The following is a 13,995-nucleotide window of genomic DNA, read 5'->3' on the forward strand; positions in this document are numbered from 1 at the left end:
TCTTTACCAACACGCTTCGAATAGTGTGTGAGCAAGTTTCAGCTGAGTGAGGTGTTTCCTCCCCCATCAGCAGAGTCAGGTTGTCAGGAAGAAGCCCCAATGCTCACGGAGTACACACAGCAGGCCTCAGAGCAGAGTCAAGCAAAAGTCCCAGGAGACCGAGCTCAGGTCTCTGCAGGTGGATCGCAGCACTTGCCAGTGAGGCTGTGCATTTCTCTGGCTGTCTCCGCCGGCAGCAGGAGTTGCATATGAACTTTCCAGAATCCGCTCTACTTACAGTCTAGCTTTAACAGGAACTAGTTAAGCAAAAAGTGAACCATGACGACCAGAAAAGCAACAGGTCCCTTGGAGCAAGGGCACAGACTTTACAGTCAGCCTTCGGTGTGAGAGGGTCTAGGACCCCACTTAGCCTAGAGTCCGGCAGAGGGAGAAGGGCCATTTCTGGATATCAAATCCAAGCTCATTTCTGAAGCCCATGGCTCTCTAGTCTCAGTCTTTACTGATGGGGAGGGGGCTGAAACCTTCATTTTTCCATCTGAAACTGGCTCAGTAAGCTCTAACATTCCAGTGTCCACCATACCCTACCTGCCCAGAACCATACTCTCTAGAGGCATTAGCTTAGGTTCTCTTGATGCTTTAATATGTCAGTCACTCCTGGGGACACTGAGCTACTCACCAGCCACACTCTGTGGTCACTTAAAACAACAGTTCTCAAACTGTGGGTCATGACCCCTTTGGAGTCTAACAACCTTATCACAGGGGTCACCTAAGACCCCCAGAAAACACAGATATTTCCATTATGATTCATAATAGTACCAAAATTACAGTTATGAAGTAGCAATGAAAACAAAATTATGGTTGGGGTCACCACAGTACGAGGAACCCCATGAGAGGTGGCAGCAGGAGGAAGATGGGGAAGCACGGCTCTGGGCACTGCTGGTCTCACTCGCAGAACCACGCACTTACCCAGGAGCCCTGGCTACTGCTGGTCTCACTCACAGAACCACGCACTTACCCAGGAGCCCTGGCTACTGCTGGTCTCACTCGCAGAACCACGCATTTACCCAGGAGCCCTGGCTACTGCTGGTCTCACTCACAGAACCACACACACACACCCATACTGATCTCACTCACAGAACCACACACTTACCCAGAAGCCTTTTCCTTTTCTAATGCCTTTTCTTTTATTTACTTTTTTTTAAAAAAAATTTTGAATGGGGTCCTCCCTAAGTTACTCAGGCTAGTCTTGAACACATTCTGTAACACAGGTAGGCTTTGAACTCATAACCCTCCCGTCAACCTTCCAAGTAGTCAGGTGACAAGCCTACACCACCAGGCCTAGCTACCCACTCCTCCAGGACCCCTAGCTGGCCACTGAACTCCTAACTGAGACCTTTTACATGGAGTGGCAGGAAAGCAGAGTGGGCAAAGATACCAGAGAAGTTAGACCTGGCAGGCAGCCTGGCCCTCCTGCATCTTTCCAACTGAGCATCCTTAGGCACATCAATCCCTATCCTTCAGCAAAAACTCAGAATAATACAAACATGCACCTCACAAGGCATTCAGTTCCTAAAAATATGTGGTGGAGAGCCCAGGCTGGTCAGGAAAAGAGAGCACACACAACCCTTCTACCCTTCCCTGGGCAGGAACCAATAATCGATCTCTACACTCTTCTTCATTGACTATGGTCACGAGGTTAGAGTCAGTGCACAATCACTACTACCAGCACCATGTGTTCTGGCTACAATGACTCAGATCCATGCTCCGCAGCAGGAGAGTTTCCTGCATCAGATGATAAATGCAAGAACCTCATTCCCATCTGAGTGACAGTGTGGATGCAGCTTCACTTCCCTGCACAGATATGGACACAACACTTTGAACTTGTCTGGCACACAGAAGCCACACAAGCCGGCTGGATCAATGACTACTTGATCCATCTGAGCACACAGCACAAGGCCTACCTCAGCAGGTGCAAGGCAGACATGGAAGAAGGGGGGCCAGCTGGCTACACCCCCACTTAAGTGTAGGAGAGGGGAGGACACCATTTCTGACAAGTTCCAGGTCTGGTACAGCCACTCATTCTTCTGATGACTCCGAGCAGGAGCCATGGCCTCAGCACCCATTCATGTACAACGAGAATCTAGGCGAATCGCAGGCCCCCTCCAGTCTGAACTTAGGGAGCCACTGCTTTGGGGGCCGCTGACTCAGACACACGAAGTCCACCACCAGGCTGCAGGAGAAGTTGCATCCAGAGCACTGCTGGCCACAAGTTTCACAGTGATGCTACCACCGCGCTCACTGGCTGGCCTGACCAAAACTGTCAATCTGACACACCCAGGATCACCTGAGATGAGAGTCTCAAATGAGGAACTGTCAACTGGATTACACACCTGCTCCTTCCTGACTAGCCCCGAGGGATCTGCCGTTTCAGGATCCTGCTGCACTGGCTCCCCTGCTATCAACTGTATCCTGGCTTGTGAGAAAAAATAAACCCATTCTCCTCTAAGCTGTTTCTGTCAGGGTATTTTGTCATAGGAACAAGCTCTCCTCCATTCCAGCCCACACACTCTGCTCCTGCATCCCCCCACTTACCCAAGCGTACAATGTTACATGTGTTGAAGGGACCTCCCGCTTAGTGTCTCGATGGACCCTCTCTGTTCACCTTACACAAGGCTGCTGAAACAAAGCTGAACACACGGCCCTTCAACCCAAAGAATGCATTTCCCAAGGATTTCCAAAGGGTGTTCCAAAGAACATTCACTAAGTAGGTGAATCTCAATAAAAGGTTTAAGAAACATGACATTATCATCCCTTCCCCTCTTTTCTTCCCCACCCAAGCAAGTACATAAGCAAGTTTAAGCCTAAAACATCCCATAGCAATAAGTAAGTAAATAAGTAAATAAATTTGCTTGACTTTGCTTATTCCAGAGCTCGCCCAGTGCCTTCTTTGGTCCTCCCACAGAAACAAATCCATCAACATTTTGAAGAACTGGTGTTTGGGGCCCAAAGGCAAATTTTTCCATGAGGCCCTTGACTATATGTGCCAGGAAGCCATCTCTCTTCTCTGTCCTTTGGTTTCTTCTGACTCCAAAGCCTCTCACGAAGGCACATGGCCACCTGAGCTTTCTGCAAGGCTCAGCAGCAGCCCTAGAGCTAAATGTACCAAGCGTCAGCTGGCTACACCAAGCCTATGGATGTGTCGACATCTTTCTCCCTTCTCTAGCAATGCGAACCCAGCTCTTCTCTGGCCATCCCCTCCCATCTCCTGCCAACTTCAAGGGTGAGAATGGCCCTCTTGTCCAGCAAATGTCCATTGCCTTGCTTTGGAGTGTTGGGTTCAGAACTGAAATCCAGGCCCAAGTACATGGGTCTAGGAATGTCACACTAAGTTGGACTAGTACCCTAAAACTGTCATTTATCTGCTGAGTGGGATTCCCCCACTTGTGCTCACCCCAACTTTAGCAGTCCCTCGCTAAGTTCTTCAATGAGTCACTGTCACAGATACCCACAGAGGGTCCATGGGAAGTACTGCCCACCAGCTCATATCCTGGAGGATGAGGGGAAGCTTCTCATCTTTCCAGTGGCCAAGAGCAAGGACAGGAAAGGGTGTGGTGTGGTGAGGGATGTACCTGCTAACAGTGCTTTTCCTTCCAGCTGCACTGGCTCCGTCAGCCTGCAAAAGAAACCCAGAACACCTTCATCAGCCAAGGCAGAAGACAGAGTCTGACTACCACTACTACCCTGCCTGATGCCCACAGAACACTTGCCATCAGATGGATAGTCCGGGCACAAACAGCTGCTCCATCCCTCCAGTCAAGAGAACCTGTCCTTAGGGCAGGCGGGAGTCAGGGCACTTGCCCATTTCCCTCTGCTTGGCCCTTTAAATCCAGGAGCACCTACTGCCAATACAGGCTCCCACTGCTAACACAGGCCACCAATGCCAACACAAAGCCAGTAACTGCACACCCTGGGGACTCAGTGAGAAGTAAGTAACTAGTTAAATCTGAGATTGAATTGCTCTGCTTTTATTTTCAGCTGGGATTTCCAATAAAACAGTGGCTGCAGATTTATTCCTGCCAACCGGAGGGGGAAATCCCATTATGTTAAATATTCTGTCCCCCAACCCTATGAGCAGAGCAAAGCAAGAGAGGGCCAGCTCTTAATCCTTTTATTTGGGGGCAAGGGGGATGGGAAGATAAAGCTGACCAAATGAAATTTCCACAATTCAGAAAATTCTGGTGCAGATAGAAAGACCATGGCCCTGGGAGCTGTTTCCAGTCTCAGGAGGACCAACTGACAATGGCCTGGGGTCATGACTCTTAGTCCAGGGCTCAGAAGGACTCTGGCACTGAGACCAAAGGAGGCTACAGGAATGTGAACAGTGCCAGGATCCTCCTCCCCCACGGGATGCAGGCAATGCCCTTCTTGCTTTCTCAGAACACCTGCAGCCACAGTAATTCTAGGCCATGTAGAAAGCTCAGGGGCATGCGCCCATTACCCAGAATCCAGCCAAACTGAGAGAGGCCCCACTGCAGGCCCCACATTTTCTAACACCCTCAGCAGGATCTGTGGCACTCTGGTAACCTAGCACCCTGCTATTTCCATGATGAAACATACACACAGTCACTCTGCATGGATTCCTGAGTGACAACAGGATAGTTAAGCCCTCGCCTCCCGCCACTGCTGTGCCCCTCAGGTCAAGTTCTACTGCCCAATGGTCATGATCTTTGTGTTTCCAAACTTTCTAAATATCAGAGCTGTGGACAAAGGGCTGAGGATCGAAAGTAAAACAGCCACCTTTTGATATGTGCTTAAGAAGTTAAAAACTGGTGAAACCATGAGGCTGGGTTTGAGTCAAAAAGACCACTGACATGTTAAAAAAAAAAAAAAAAAGTTCATCCCAAAAGTCCATGCTTTCAGTTTCTCTTAAAAACAAACCAAACCCAAACACCAGGTAATCAGTAGTGACATTCAGTCATACACAGTAATGGGTGAGCAGTGGTGACATTGCTGCTTCTCCAGTCTCCATTCCTTCCTCCTCTCAGATCCAGCATCTGCTTGGTCCCTGCGAGTGTCCCTGTGGGCTCCCCTTGTCTACTTCCCAGTTGAGTTCCAGTGTAGGGCATGGGTACCTCCTCCCCTGTAATGCCCACTGTGGGCTCTCACTCAGAAGACTCACAGCTAGGCGTTCAGATGGAGGCCACCCCAAAGCCACCTTTCTGAGCCCTAGAATCCTTTGTTCTCTACTGTTTGGGAAGTGCAAGGTGACACCATGGAGCTCCCAATCGCCACAGAGGGAAAACAGAAAAGATGAAGATAGGAGAGGGGCCACCATATGTATGGTTTGGAAAGAATGATAACCTGTAATGTCAGAAGAAACTGGTGGAAAGGCCACCATTTCACAGAATCAAAGGAACAGGATCAACTACGGCCACTTCTCTACATTCCAAATTTCTCAAACTAGATGCAAGGCTGCTTTTGTGTCAGGAATCTCCTACAAAGCAGGAGACATTTGACTCTGAGAGTTTTAAAAACTTGTATAATCCCAAATTGATACGGGAGAATTGTCTGTATTCTGTCAATCATGTTTTAAATAAACGCTGATTGGCCAGGCAGGAAGTATAGGTGGGTCAACCAGACAGGAAGTAGAGGCGGGGCGATGAGAACAGGAGAATTCTGAGAAGGAGGAAGCCCCATTCCTCCTGAGTCCTGCCCAGATCATGGAAGAAGTAAGATGTGACCTGCTCCACTGAAAAAGGTACTGAGCCATGTGGCTAACATAGATAAGAATAATGGGTTAACATAAGTTATAAGAGCTAATACCAAGCCTGAGCTAAGGGGTCAATCAGTTTATAACCTAATATAGACCTCTCTGTGTGATTTCTTTGGGGCTTGCCGGCTGTGGGACCTGGTGGAAAGACAGAAACCCCCCAAAAAGCAGGCCCTAATGTAGACTTCTGTGTATTTTCTTTGTGACCTAAAGACTGTGGGAACTGGGCAGGACAGAAACTCCAACAAGAAGCCCCTCATGTTACACCAAATAATCTCTTACCTTTCAAACTAAACTCAGGGTGTAGATTTTAAATATATTTTTAATGTCTTCTCCATCAAAAATTTTAAAAGATGTATTATTTCTGCTTATGTGTATGTGTCTCTGTGAGTTTATACGCAGCACATCTACATAGGCTGCTGTGGAGGCTAGAAGGTGGAGGACCAGGTGAAGCTGGAGTTATAGGTAGCTGTGAGCTGCCGTGTGTGGGCGCTGGGCACCCAACTCGGGTCCTCTACAAGAGCAGCAAGTGCTCTTAAATGCTGAGCCATCTCCCCAGCCCTTTCCTTCACAACTGTATGCCAGGTTGGCTAGGTCCAGCCAGTGAATGTGCAGCAGAAAGCAGGATGGATGCTCTGTTGGAGGCACACCTGACAGTCTTGGCTTCATAGAGCTGGAGGTCACGCCTACTTGTTTTGTAAAAATGAGTGACAAAGGCAGAATGTTCCCAACTGTTCAAACTATTGTTGAAACAAATCCTTTTGCAGAGAGTGGGGCAGGAGCACCAGGTACAAGCTGCTAGAGGAAGGATTATCTAGACGGAAATGCTCATTCTCATGAAGGAATTCCAGGTCAGGATGGAGAACAGCTAGGCAATGGACACAGTAGGGAGGTTCCAAGGTAATATGTCACTATCACAACAGCACATGGCAAGCACAGCTTGTGTGACTGGTGTGAAGTAAATAAGGTCACTTATGTTAAAGTATTTAGTGTGGATTCTGCAATGATAGCCATTAACAGCCCCAGAAGTAGTTACAGAAGCCAAGAAGGACTGGGAAAGAAGAACAAGATGAAGAGTCAGGCTGGACTTCCCAGAATCCCTTGCTCAAGACGGCATCTCAATAGGTTCTACCAGATCACCATAACCCCAAGGTTGCCTCCAATGGCCCAAATGACATCAATTACAGTTTAGCAAGAAGTCTAGGGAGGGCCCAAATTGCAACAGCTCAGATAATATGACTGCTGAGGTCACATGTCATCCTCTACTAAGAGACTACATGCTCCAAAACGATGTAGCTTCTCGCTCTGGCTCTGTCTGGGTTTTACTTTGAACCTCAGGCAAACTTCCCATAGTCCCGAAGCTCTCCACAAAGTGGGGGTGGGCAGAGGGCTAAAATCAGATCCCTCCCCATCCTTGCCACCTCTGCCACTCCATGTTGAGTGAACCCAACCTCTATGACCAATTAGGTATGTATGGGTCCATGGGCACCCCCTTCTCACGCTTGCTGGCTGGGAGTAAGATGGCAGCCCTCCAGCCACGCTCTGATACCCCACCTTCTTTCCCAGCTCCACCCATTTCCTATATCCCAGATTCTCTCTAGCACCTGGGCAAGGCTATTTTTGGTTTCTTTCCTCCCTTTTCTTTCCTCCCCAACGCACGTTAAGATGTTCTTTTCCATTCTCTTATTAAGGGTTTTCTTGGAAAGAAAATATTATTCCAAACCCAGAAATTTTATTTCTAAATTTGTGCAAATGTAAGTTGTAAGACATTAGCTGCATTTCACATTTTGTGCAAATGGCAGAAACAGGCAATTCGTGTGCTACGGGGATGGGGGCTGGCCAACGATTTCGATAAAATAAACCCTTTTTTAATTTAAATGCTAATGCACTGAATTAAAATTTAATAACTGAGGAAATTGAAAAGCCGAGCAGGAATATTGGAAATAAATCCAAGCAGAAACAGCTGAAATTAAAAATTCTAGAGAGTGGGAGGACAGCAGCTAAGCTGTCTTATATGATTACATTTTTTTTTCAGAATGAAGCAAAAAAAAAAAAATCCTATCTCTTGCTGGCTCTAGGGCAGTAAATCCACAGCGCTGTGATTTATTGCTCAATTTTCCTGAGGGAAAAAGGCTTTCTTTCATGCTGAAATATTTCATAAATTTCAAGCCAGCATAAATTCTTAATTTAAAAGTTATGGAGGTCACATTTAGTGCATGGGTACAGTTCCAAAATCTTAAAGGCATAGGAGCAACAACAACAAAAAAATGTAAAAACGAGGGGTAAAATATGTACATTTTCCTCTCTCTCTTTTTTTTTTTCCTTTTCCATTTTGGTTTTAATTCACAAGTTAAGATTTCATTCTTAAAGACTCTTCCTGGATGGGCAGAACCCAGCCAAGCAGGTGAAGAAATGGTGTGTGTTTGGAAATCAGCTTTAAAAGACAAAGAAATAAATATTCAATTCAATTATGAAAAGGTTTTTTGTTTTCATTTTTTTGTTTTTCTTTCTTTTTTCTTTTCTTTTCCTTTTTTCTTTTTTTGTAAAGCCACTTGAGGAATTTCTGGTAAAAATTTCCTCCTTTCCCTGGCTGGGAGGGGGTGGGGGAGGGGAGGGTGGCCAATGTAATTGCTTCTCTTAGATCTCTAATCTTTTGTGCACTGTGATATATTCATTTGTTATACAGCTGTTCAGTGGCGGAAAGAATGCTGGGGCGCCCATAATTCTAAGCAAATCAATCAAAAATTAATGATTTGTCATGCCTGCACAATGGAGGAAAACAGCTCCTTGGGCCCTGCTGCCTGATCTCCAAGAATGAAATGCCTTTCTGTGATGAGAGAATGGAGCCAGAGGCTAAGGTGGTACCACAAACGTGCTCCCCACCTCCATGAAGATGGAGGAGCCACCATCTTAGAGTGGGCATTTCCAAGATGGCATTAGGACAGGCCCCGGCATGGTGCGGTTTTGTAGTGGTATAATTAGGTTCTCGACTTTGCCGTCCCCATAGTAATTTAAAAATCACTTCCTCTCTGGAGGTCTGACTGGCTCCCCTCCCCCAGCAAGATTTAATTTGTCCCTATGCATTATTCCCCAAGCACTGTTAAGACACTACCATCAGAATCTTTCACCAATTCCACAGGAGTGCCTGATGTACCCCAGATGTGTGCCACTCCTTCCAGGCAGAGAGTAGATACCCCACACAGCCATGGAGTGGCATTGCATTTGTATTTTAATAAATAAAGCTTGCCTGAGGATCAGAAAAGTAAAACAGACACACTTGGCCAGCCTTACAGACCAGGCAGCAATGACACACACCTTTAATCCCAGTAGCCACAGTAGTTTGCCATAGGAACCAGGCAGCAATGGTGCACATGCTTAATCCCAGGACTAGAAAGGACCATAAAACGGGAGGAGACAGACCTCAGTCTCATTCTGAGGGTCCTCCAGTCAGGATCACCACTTTCAGACTGAGGTCAAAGTAAGAGACAGTGGCTGAATGCTGTGCTTTTCTGACCTTCAGGTTGAACCCCAATATCTGTCTCTGAGTTTTTATTAATTGTATTTCATGGCCATGTCTCTAGGAACCAGTTCAGGGAAAAAACTCAGCAATACTGTTGGATTTGTTTATAGGGATCACTGCCCAGAAAATTCTGATTGTAAGGTTGCCCTGGTGAACAAATCACATTGGGAATGCAGCATGAATGAAAAGTGTGTGACCACACACACACACACACACACACACACGCATGTACGCTTGTGTGTGCTCACATATATGGAGGCAAGAGGGCAACATGAGCTACTTGCTTCCATTACTTTTCTACCGTGTTTGTTGAGAGGTCTCTCACAGAGAATGGCTAGTCAACAAGTCCTGGGGATCCTTCCCTGCCTCAGTGCTGGGGTTACAAGTGCACACTGGTCCTCAGTTCTCTCATGGGTGCTGGGGTCCAGACTCGGGCCCTCTGGCCTGTGCTGCAAGGCACTCTACCAGCTGAGCCGCCTCCCCAGTCCTCATCAACTGAGTTTTAATGATTGGCCACTCACTCACTCTGAGAGTATTTCATGGAAACCTACTATGTGTCAAGTACTATGCTGAGTTCTGAACAACCCCCTGGGGTCAGAACACCAGACTGTTGTATCCCCAGGAACTGGAAACATGCAAAGAAAATGTCTCTGCATACTGCATCATACCAATACACATGAAAGTCATATCCTTAAGTGTCCATAAAATATATTTATATGTGTATGTGTGTTTACATTTAGTATATATGTTAGTTCAAAAATTTAAATTAAATTAAAATTCTGTTTTTATGTCAACTAGTATACTCAGCTCTGTAGGAAGTGTGAAGCCCTACTAGCATGAAGCAGCTTTCAGAACCAGGACCTGCCCAGGGAACAATTCTATGTTCCTTACTATTTATGGAGGTCAGTTAAGGAACTGGAGCCACATCAGCACATCCTTTTCCTTTCCAATAGCCAGCATTGCCTCCAAATTAATCACATAACAAGGGAGGACTCAAATAAGAAGCTTATCACTACAGAGTGCCTTCCTCTTGCAGGTATTTGATCACACCATGTGAAAGGCGCCTTCTTATTGGCTTAATAAAGAGCTGAAAGGTCAATAGTGAGGCAGGAGAGAATAGGCAGGACTTCCAGGGAGAGGCAGGAACTGGAGAAGAATCTAGGTGCATGGGAGGTGCCAGCAAGACACTAAGGAAATCAGACATACAGGAAGGAGGAGGTAAAAAGTCACGTGGCTGAATGTAGACTAATAGAAACGGGTTAATTTAAGTTTTAAGAGCTAGTTAGAAATAAGCCTAAGCTAAAGGCCAAGCTTCCATAATTAGCAATAAGTCTCTGCTTCACTCACTATACCTTCCACAAGCGATCCCTGCCCTCACCGCACTGCAGCCAAGTGGCAGATGGTACCATTAGATGAAATCAGTAAAATGTATCATTTCTAATGGGTTCTAAGCAGGGTAGGGAACAGTAGAGATGTCAGGAATGTTGGACACAAGGCCAAGTTGTGTGTTGTGAGCAGAATTAACAGTAGTCAGGATAGGCAAAACTGAGAGAATACTAGGAGGAGGCAAACACTGGGTCGTGAGTTATCTGGGCCACAGTGAATGGCCACTGCAAAGTCCACAGGCAGGTGTGCGTGTGTATGTGTGTGTGTGTGTGTGTGTGTGTGTGTGTGTGTGTGTGCGTGTGTGTGTGTATGTGTGTGTTTAACCCTAGGGAGTCACAAAAATGTTTTGGCAAAGGGACACAATTTGACTTGCATTTCAGAAAGACTGTCATAGCTGCGGTGTTGGAAACAGGCCCTGAGCAGGAAGCTGGTGAGGGACACTTGGGGCACAGTGAGTGACTGTGACTGGTGTGTGGCAGCAGAGGGGGTAGGAAAGAGAATGCAGGACAGGACTCACTCAAGAAATGGATGTGGGTGGGTAAAGATGCAAGGAAAAACCGTTAAAACCATGGAACAGGAACACCACGTGGAACATGGAACAGGAAAAAATGGATAGCTTTTTGATATCCAGTGTCAACAACCCATGGTACATAGAGGGAGAGAGGGGTGCGCCGTGTGGACAGTCCTGAAGATCCTGAGGAGGAGACACCACTAACAAATGTTTCAGGGCCATACAGTGGTGAGCAGCCGGCTGGGCTCACACGGGTCTCCTCACTCCCTGTCCATCTCCTCTATGCACTCAGACCTGCGTCTCCAAAACCTTGGAGGAAGTGTCTTCCGACCTCATCTCCAGACGCCACTCAGGCTCAGGGAGTCCTTAGTTTTATTATTTTATTAGACCTGATGTTCACAAAAACAGATTGACTGTGTCAATGCAGAGCCAAAGCTTTGCAAGTTGTAAAGGGGGCTCTGTTCCCCCAAACTGAATGCAGTATAATCTCCTCAGTTAGGACATGCTTCTCAGACCTCACTCAATGATGTACCTGGTTTCAAATGTGTGTCTCCTTTCCTAGCTGAACACTGACTGCCCTGGATTCCGAGCCTGAGGGATGAGTAGGGACAGAGGGGATTTGGGGAAGAAAGAACTGGAACTCAGATGAGTGTTGTTTCCAGTAAACACGTCGGCCTTGGGCAGAACACAAATGTGGTCTTTATTCATTCACGTAGACATTACTGTGCTCTACCTATGATGGGCAGGGCACCGGGACAGTTATACAAGAACAGCTGAGGAGAGAGCCAAGGGTGACAATGGCATCACCAATGAGCTCAAAAGAGAAGGGCAGGCTCCAAGCACATCCCCAGTAACCGGCTCTAACAAGACTGCAGGGTCCTTAGGGCCAAGGGAGGGGAAGGGAGCAAGGGCACACCAGGTGCAGGGCAGAGGCGAGGGATGCTACCCACGCTGCAGTCTTCTTCACCTCTGGAGGGAGCAGGCTGCCCTCTGTACAGGCTCTTACCAAGTGCTCCTGACTAGGCCCCTAAGCCAGAGCGCAGGCTGCCCTCTGGGCAGGGATCAAACCACTAAGATGGCATGAAGAAAATGCCCCATACCAAACAGACACAGGGGAGCTGATCAGAGAGTAGCAAGATTTCGTGTCTACTTCTCAAGAGAGAGTTCTGTACTGCTATGAAGTCCCTGCCACTCTTCCAGTGTGGAGGATGGGATCACCTGCTTGCACAGACCTGTACAAAAAGGAGGAAGGTAAGATCCAAGAATCACCTTGATGAAACCTTACAAGTAGCAACAGCCCCTACACTGCCAGGCGTGGATTCCAGACTGCACAGCCCTGGCCCCCACTCTAGGACTAGTTGCCACCAACACAACTGGATCCCCAAGTCCACTTCTGAACCAAAGGATGTAGTGATGGCTGCAGTTCTCACTGTGTGTCCACGCCTTCCCCACACTGGGTGGACCACAACACTTCTGAACGCTGCTTCAGAAGGAAAGGGGGTTCTCCTGGGTCAGGCCCAGGGAAGTGCTGTGGCTTTTAAATACGTAAAACCCATTTTATATTGTCAAAGGACAGACAGGTCGTATGGGGCCCTTGTCCATCTTTCATCCAAAATGAGGGACTTCAGGAGAGCAGACACTGCCAGAATTCTGTCTTCAAAGTAGCTCAGAGCACAGATCTTGAAAGCAGGTAGAGGTAGAAGTGGAAACCCAGGCAGGGCCACCTCAGGTCTGGACTAAGAAACCACAAAATCCTCAGGCTCAAGGTCCACAGTAGGAAGAGGAAGCCATTGTCAGAGACAGGGGTGGCCTCACGGACAGCATGGGCACAAGGCCAAACTATCAAGACAAGTCTGGACTTCAGAGGGGTTCGATTCTTTTCTCTGTGCAGGAAGATGGGAGGTACGGTGTCCATCTCGCCCTGCTATGGTAAGGATGAAACAGGTTAACCAGCCACATGTCCAGATGAGGTCTCCCATCCACAGTGGTGGCAGCACAGCTGACATCAGGAAGAACCCGAAGGAAGACAGTGTGCAATGCAGGAGGCTCAGGACACTTGGTTTCCAAGGTGCGGAAACTTCTGATAGCCAGGCAAAGCCTCGCGGTGGGCTGGACACAGAGACCCTGGGCCTGGACTGTCCACTTCAATGGCAGCCTGACTGCCAGGAAGGTAACCTTGGAGAATGACTTTCCCCGTCATCTAGGGGGACACGCTCCTCTCTAGGGGGACACGCTCCTCTCTAGGGGGACACGCTCCTCTGGGGACGTCAGGGCAGCTGTTTGTTTTCTTAAACGAAAAAGAAAAAGAAGGGAAAAAAGCATCTCTTTGCGGTCACATGGCTAACCTCTCAGTTTACAGAAGAATGAGCCATGTGACCGAATTCCACAAAAATTCTCTCTCCAGGTTTATGATTTTACAGAAAACTCCAGGGAAAACCGCCTGAAGCAAGTTAAAACCAGATCAGCTATAAACCATGTCCTGGCACACTTTTACCATGCCAAGACTCAGATTACTCATTAAATAGCGAGATAGCTGTTCACTTCAGAGCAGCAGGAAGTGGGGGAGGGACACATACGAAAAAGAAAACATTTTTGTATGTTTGTTTCCTGGAGAGAAAAAAAGTCTCTTATAAGTACAGGAAGGACTGTGAAGTCTCAATGAGATGACCAAGAACGGCAGCATAGGATTGTCTCAGGTGAGGGAGTGTGGAAGAGGCCACCCTGCAACACTTCAAGAACGAACTGTAAGCTGCCCAGATGATCTTGTCAGGGAGGAGCAAGAGCCTGTACGGCTGCTGGATTAATGCC

The 13,995-nt window shown here is 47.4% G+C and overlaps 1 protein-coding gene across 4 annotated transcripts in view; it reads right to left on the reverse strand.

Moving 5' to 3' along the window:
* Znf618 (zinc finger protein 618) overlaps nucleotides 1–13,995 on the reverse strand; it is a 170,620-nt gene that overhangs the window by 74,159 nt on the left and 82,466 nt on the right. For all 4 annotated transcript variants that reach the window (XM_087904968.1, XM_087904967.1, XM_087904966.1 and 1 more), the window contains exon 2: nucleotides 3,630–3,673. In XM_087904968.1, the coding sequence (XP_087761094.1) occupies nucleotides 3,630–3,673 (44 nt within the window). The remainder of the gene's footprint in view (nucleotides 1–3,629; nucleotides 3,674–13,995) is intronic.

This window comes from Myodes glareolus, chromosome 3 (assembly GCF_982192425.1).
Source record: "Myodes glareolus chromosome 3, mMyoGla1.1, whole genome shotgun sequence".
Taxonomy (NCBI): domain Eukaryota; kingdom Metazoa; phylum Chordata; class Mammalia; order Rodentia; family Cricetidae; genus Myodes; species Myodes glareolus.